The 7,743-nt window shown below is 36.2% G+C and overlaps 1 protein-coding gene across 1 annotated transcript in view; it reads left to right on the top strand.

Annotated features, from left to right (window-relative positions):
* The window catches only part of ANO5 (anoctamin 5), a 106,766-nt gene that overhangs the window by 35,526 nt on the left and 63,497 nt on the right, over window positions 1-7,743 (top strand). Inside the window, exons 2-3 of the mRNA XM_021685862.1 lie at window positions 2,557-2,630; window positions 5,357-5,470. Of these exons, the coding sequence (XP_021541537.1) occupies window positions 2,557-2,630; window positions 5,357-5,470 (188 nt within the window). The remainder of the gene's footprint in view (window positions 1-2,556; window positions 2,631-5,356; window positions 5,471-7,743) is intronic.

Genomic DNA, 7,743 nt, shown 5'->3' with positions numbered 1-7,743 from the left:
GGATCATGACCTGAGCCGAAGGCAGTCGCTCAACCAACTGAGCCACCCAGGCGCCCCAGTGTTACCCATTTTTTAATAAAAAAGCAAATATAATTTAGCACATGATGGAAATATGTAATAAAGTTATTAATTCAGTAATTTTTATCTCTAGATCGTAATTTTATCTTTTTGTAATCAAGTCCTTTGGTGGTGATCTTGTAATATATTTAAAATCAAATTTAAAAAATATTAACTGTTGAGTCAGTATGCTTTCAGACCAACTGCTGGTATTGATCCCATTGGTTTTTATATTGTGAAGATATCGTATGTATTGGAAAGCTGCAGACTAACTTGGTATTAGATGTATTTATTGCAGAAGGCTTTTTAGGAATCATCTAGCTAACTTTTTAAACCCTGCACTCTTAGCAGCTCTTAAATGTATGATACTTAGTTAATTCACGACCATAAGGCCAACTTAAGATTTTATTTATTTATTTGAGAGAGAGAGAGCACACACAAGCAGGGGAATGGGGCAGAGGGAGAGGGAGAAGCAGACTCCCCACTGAGAAGGAAGCCTGACGTGGGACTTGATCCTAGGACTCTGAGACCAGGGCCTGAGCTGAAGGCAGACGCTTAACAAACTGAGCCATCTAGGCACCCCATGGACCAACTTATTCTATAGGCACAGTGAGTACTGTGCCTACTAGGCCCATGACACTTTTTGGAGTCCATGGAAAAGTTTTAATTTTAATTTCTTCTAAAATCAGAATTAAAGAAAAAAAACCCCCATAAATATAACATGTGTATATGAATATATATATACACACACACACATATGTATATTCATTTATTTCTTTTTATTTTTAAAAATTTTTAAAAGAGTTTATTTATTTATTTGTCAGAGAGAAAGAGAGCAAGCACAAGCAGGGGGAGCAGAAGAGGGAGAGGGAGAAGCAGGCTCCCCACTGAACAGGGAACCCGATGCAGGGCTGGATCCTAGGACTCCAAGGTCGTACCTGAGCCAAAGACAGATGCTTAGCCAGTTGAGCCACCCAGGCTCCCCTCATTTATTTCTTTTTAAATTGAAAAAAAATTTTTTTTAATGGTGGAAGGAGCCCACAGAAAGCAAATAAGCCAGACAGAGCCCATGAAAGTTATAATGTGTTCCTGCATGACTTCTTAGTGCACAACTTTTTCCTTTCCCTTAATAATTCTATAACGAATTTAGGAAAAACATCTGAGAATAACAGAACTTGTGGATCTCATGAAAGATCCTAAGAAAATTAAAGTGCTAAGATGAAAAATGTCAGCCCAGCAGAAAAATGCAGTTTAAAATATGCTTTATGCTGGATACCTGGGTGGCTCAGGTCATGATCCCAGGGTCCTGGGATCGAGTCCCCGCATCCGGCTCCTTGCTCAGCGGGGAGCCTGCTTCTCCCTCTGCCTGCTGCTCCCCCTGCTTGTGCGTCCTCTCTCTCTCTTTCTCTGACAAATAAATAAATAAAATCTTTAAAAAATAAAAAAATAAAAGGATTTAGAAATAATAATAAAATAAAATAAAATATGCTTCATGCAGTCACCAGCATCCATCTTGTGTCTCTTGTGTTCTTAATCAACAGCAGTATTAACTCGACTATACATAGTTGGTCCTTGGTTTTTATAGAGCAGCGAGGTTTCACTCCAGTACTCACCTCTGCTTAGATCTCTAGCTTATTTTAAGAAAACAACAGTTTCAGCAAAACTTTTTCCATGACAAGGACTAAAACTTTTTATTGACAGTTTTATTAGAGTATTTATATTCCATTATATTATAAAATACACACAGCACTTGCCTGTGTGTGTCCTTGTTTGATTTTCTTTCAAATATTATTGATTTTCCCAGATGTTTTAGGTCATTGCCTTGGTGTTTTAAAAATAACGGTCGTAGTGACTACAGATTGAAGACAACTCATCATTTAAATAACCAAATGTCTTTCCCTTTCTCTACCCCAGTATTTTGGGAGGCTATGAAATATTTTATGCTATTAGGTGAACTTTCCATACCATACAGTATAATTGTAGTGATTTTACTTTCTTTGCCTGATACATATGGACATACTTAGTATTTTACTTTATTTTCCATTCTTCTCATGTTTTTCTTCATTATTTTTTTCTCTCTCCTTTCTTCCTTAATTCAGTTCCACAAATACATGTTATTTAAAGTTACTGTATAAAGAACTTAGGGAAATTCACTTTGAAGTCTCATTTTCCCCCCTTTTCTTTATTCTTTATTGTTTTCTTCCTACATTTGTGTTTCTTTCCCTCTTACTAGCTTCTCCCACCCTCCAACTTTATTTTTTTTTAATTTTTTAATTTAAATTCAATTAGCCAACATATAGTACATCATTAGCTTCAGATGTAATGTGCAATAATTTATCAGTTGTGTACAATACCCAGTGCTCATCACATCGTATGCCCTCCTTAATCCCACCTGCCAGCTTTAAATGCCACACACACACACACACGTGTACCTGAGTGATCATACTGAAGGTTTGTGTATTTGCGTGCCTGTGCTTGGGAATCTTTAATGTCAGGCAGGATTTGCTAACTTTCTGTTGATTGTTTCACAGTCTGCAAAGCGATTCAATTTGTTCCTGAGACGACGTCTTATGGTAAAACAAGTGTTGAATGATGCTGCTTATGCTTTGGATGGCTGCAGTAATAGCCCCAGTCACTTTTATTCCAATGTATACCGTGATTTGGGGGGACTTTGTCACTGATTCCCAGTCCCCAGGCAATTGAGATTTTAGAATGGTGATTCTTAATTGTTTCTGGATCTGATTAGAACTGCGGACCCTCTTTCTAAAAAATGTATATGTGTGTCTATTCATATACATATAATTTATGTATATATTATATATAATATTTTATATTTGGTGTGTATACATATTTATATGTATTATATATACTAATATATACTATAATATATATATTTGGTATATATAGTATGTATATTTATATTTGGTATATACGTATGTATACACACACACATATATATATATATTACATACATATACACATACATACATGCAATTTGCCTACAGTTTTAGAAGTTTATGAGCTCCCAATAGGGATCCTAGACTATGAACCTTAGAACAACTACCTCATTCAAAGAAAAGCCACCCAGATGTTTGCTTCATTATAAATTGGCATTTCTAAGAACAAATCAAATATAAACACAGACACATACACACATTGCAAAATATTATCTTACTGTCATGTCTTGAGCAAAACAGAAGAATGATGTTTTTTAATAGCCTTCAGTTTTATGTAACAAAATTATCAGGCTTTTCTCCCCTAGTTTGCTTCAACCAGTTTTTTGTTAACAGTACTAAGACATGTGCCTCATGGTGATCGACAAGGTTACCAGTGATTTCTCCATATTTTTAAACATTTTACTGTTAATATTAGGGCATGACATCATGATGGAAGTTTGGGTTTTCCTAGGTAGCATTTGGCTTTCAGAAGGGAAGTATATATACCCATTTTGACTGAACACTCAGAAAAATTAGTCACTATTCATCTAGTTACTTTGTTTATTCCCTAATAGTCAAATACTCTGAGTGTGATTTTTGTTGATTTCTATGTTTACGTCCTCTGTTGTCAGAACTTCTCTGTGGACCTAGATTTAGCTTGCCAAACAATAAAAACATTTGTAAATATATATTGTTTTAAAAATAATCTCTACCATGCAAATTTCGGCTGTCACAAACTAAGAACAAAAGAATTATTGGTTTCTTTTTTCACCTAATTTTTTGCTTTGATTATATTTAGTCCAATTAGTCCTTTTTTTTTTTTTCCCCCTGCCCCAGTTTGGCTTCCATGAGTTTTGGTGGATTTCATAAAATGTTTTAATATTATGATGATTTACAAGAGCTCAAATGATTTTTTTTGTTTTGATTGCTTTTCCTTTCTGTAGTGATTTATATAAATCAAGAAGTAACATGATAACAGTAAGTTTTCTCAGATTCTTTTACTTACTTTTAGGATAATGGAGATGATTATGCATCTTTTGTTAGGGTGCAGAGAACTCAGACATAACATTTGAATTACTGCATTTTGATATTGACTCTCTAGACTCCCTGGATGTATCTTGTTTCTTTATTTTCCCACTCATTTCCTCCTGTGCATTGGGAGCTAGTTCTTCCCAAGACACATCAGCTCTGCCTTCACTTAGATAAAATACAGTTACTTTGTTCAAAGACCAGGTCAGACATGAAATTTTTGTCTTATACATGACTGATCTAAATCCATTCCTTTTTAGGGGAGGTCTCCCTGGCCTGCCTTGGGTGAAAAACAACATAGAATACCATAACAGAAACTCATAAACTAACAGAAATACCAGTTATGAAAAGTAAAAAAACACCCAGTTCTCCATTCACCGGTTAGCTGAAGCAACTGGAAAATTGCCTATGTTAAGTTATAACTGCATCACAGGGTGAGAGAGATCACTGACATCTACTGCATCATCTGTTTGCCATCATTCTAAGTATTACATGTGGGCTATTCCAAATATTACGTATTATGTATTATATATTATGAATAAACTGTGGGGAAGGCCAAATCAGTCAAACATGAGATCTCTTCTTTTGAAGCTCTCTAGTGTTTTTGTGGTTTTGAAAGGGAAGGAATTGATGAGCCATACAACAAGGGAACATTGAATTTGTCAGTTTGACTACTATACTGAGAGAATTGATAACACAGATTCTAAACAAAGGATGGATTCTGGCTGACTTAGGGACTGGTGTTGAAAGGAGATCTGCATGAGCATTTACTTGTAGTAAAACCAGCTGGCAAGCTACCTGCTTTCTCATTTTTAACTGCACCTTGATTTTATTTTAACCCTTCCAAAGTTGAATTAGAAAGTGGCAATTTTATGAAAACAGTATAAGCATGAGTCATCAATTAATTTCCTTAGAGTGAGATGAATTAATTGGTCTATAATTACATCCCCAAAGTAGTGTGTGAACATGAATTATCTGTTGGACTAATTGGTATGTTCTTTAATGACGATAACAAGTCTCCCTCTGAATATGCGTTTTGGGATCAATGTATACATATGTTCATTTTACATTTTGGTGTAATTGCATCATTTTTGTTGTGTATGCATGTAGTTAAATGCTTAGCTTCATCTTGGGTCTTTCTTGTATATATATCTCCTTTATGGGATTTCACTTTCTAAAACAAACATAATTTGTTGAAAGAAACTCTGGTGATTTGTCTTCACCTGCCATTTCAGGACTGAGAAAAAAAATTAGACCAGATTTTAGCTAATTCTTTTCATGTTTTTGCCATTTGAAAATAAAACTGAAAGCTGTGTCATTCATTTCTTCTGCAGTTTAAGAAAGATGAACAAAGCAAAGATTCTATCTTCTTCCGAGATGGGATTAGGCAAATTGATTTTGTGCTCTCGTATGTTGATGACATAAAGAAAGAAGCGGAATTAAAGGCGGTAAGTACTTAGGTGAGAGAAATGGAATCATTAAAAGAAGCAATTTCTATAGTTCAACAGGGTTGTTCCCATGGAATTATATTGTAAAAGTCAGAGGCCTCTCAGATGTTACTGAAAGCTGAGACTGGGTGAGAATATCTAAGAATGGTTTGGATGTGTAAAGTCAATTTGTATTTTTGGACTATTTTGAACTCTACCTTCTTTATCTTCTTCCAAGTGACTGGCATATTTTTTATGTAGCTCCACAACATTAAATGTGACCTCCAAAATTTGAGGTGTATGTCTGAATATAATATTTATTTTTTGTAGGCAGTTTTCATTTTGAAAATGTATGGCTAAGCCATGCTGTCTGAAGTAGCCTTCACACAGTGCTCTATTCCTTATCCTGTTTTCTTTTCATTATAACACATCACTTTCTGACTTATATGTATTCATTGTTTAACTTGTTTGCTGTGTCCAACACCATAAATTAAGTTCATGAGACCAAGGACTTTGTCTTGTTCACTGCTGTATACCCAGATGCCTAAAACAGCAGTGGCAGTATCGTGGATGCTCAATAAATATTGGATATTTGAAATAGTGAATTAATAAATGAATCCATACATGTAAGCATGTACACACATTTATTAACATACTTACATGGGAAATAAACATCATATAAAATAAAAATAAAAAACAATGGATATTATCCCATAAGACCCTATTCCTTTCTTCCACCCTTTTTCCCTGGGAGCCCTTCCATCAGGCCCCTGAAATCCACCCACTGTTATTTTCCTTTCCTCTGAATGTCCCCCCGAAACTGGGGTCTTCATTGAGGTTCATTGCCTTCTCCAAGTCTCTCAGGTGGTGGTTGATTTTCACTCATAGGACCTTTTTCTGGTAAATGGCTGCCCTTTCCCCATCTAATTGTTGATTACAGTCTGTTCTTCCTACCTCATCTCTAAAATTCTCCAAGCTTTAACTCCGATCAGATTAATCATTGCCCTGCTTTGCTGCTGTCATTAATTTTTCCCTGAGTCTTCCGTTTTATTTCTCAACAGTTTGAGCTCCTGGTTCACTCTCATTCTCTCCATCAATGTTCCTTCTTAAGTCATTGATTATTACAATGCATACACAGATAACTATTACTTAATATTATTTTATTATGTTAATCACCATACATTACATCATTAGTTTTTGCTCTAGTGTTCCATGATTCCTTGTTTGCATGTAACACCCAGTGCTCCATGCAGAATGTGCCCTCTTTAATACCCATCACCAGGCTAACCCATTCCCCCACCCACTCCCCTCTAGAACCTTTAGTCTGTTTCTCAGAGTCCATAATCTCTCACAGTTCGTCTCCCCCTCCGATTTACCCCCCTTCATTTTTCCCTTCTTACTATCTTCTTTTTTTTTTTTTTTAACATATAATGTATTATTTGTTTCAGAGGTACAGGTCTGTGATTCAACAGTCTTATACAATTCACAGCGCTCACCATAGCACATACCCTCCCCAATGTCTATCACCCAGCCACCCCATCCCTCCCACCCCCCACCACTCCAGCAACCCTCAGTTTGTTTCCTGAGATTAAGAATTCCTCATATCAGGGGCGCCTGGGTGGCTCAGTCGGTTGAGCGACTGCCTTCGGCTCAGGTCATGATCCTGGAGTTCCGGGATCGAGTCCCGCATCGGGCTCTCTGCTCGGCAGGGAGTCTGCTTCTCCCTCTGACCCTCCTCCCTCTCATGCTCTCTGTCTCTCATTCTCTCTCACAAATAGATAAATAAAATCTTTAAAAAAAAAAAAAAAAAAAAAGAATTCCTCATATCAGTGAGATCATATGATATATGTCTTTCTTTGATTGACTTATTTAGCTTAGCATAACACCCTCCAGTTCCATCCACGTCATTGCAAATGGCAAGATTTCCTGGGGTTTTTTTTTTATGGCTGCATAATATTCCATTGTATATATATATATATATATATATATATATATATATATATACACCACATCTTCTTTATCCATTCATCTATTGATGGACATCTTGGCTCTTTCCATAGTTTGGCTATTGTGGACATTGCTGCTATGAACATTGGGGTGCACGTACCCCTTCGGATCCCTACATTTGTATCTTTGGGGTAAATACCCCATAGTGCAATTGCTGGGTCGTAGGGTAGCTCTATTTTCAACTTTTTGAGGAACCTCCATACTGTTTTCCAGAGTGGCTGCACTAGCTTGCATTCCCACCTAGGTAAGTGAGTGGCTGATCCAGAGACTAAGATAAATGGAAAGGG

This window comes from Neomonachus schauinslandi, chromosome 11 (genome assembly GCF_002201575.2).
Source record: "Neomonachus schauinslandi chromosome 11, ASM220157v2, whole genome shotgun sequence".
Taxonomy (NCBI): domain Eukaryota; kingdom Metazoa; phylum Chordata; class Mammalia; order Carnivora; family Phocidae; genus Neomonachus; species Neomonachus schauinslandi.
This window is presented reverse-complemented; position numbering and strand designations above follow the sequence as displayed.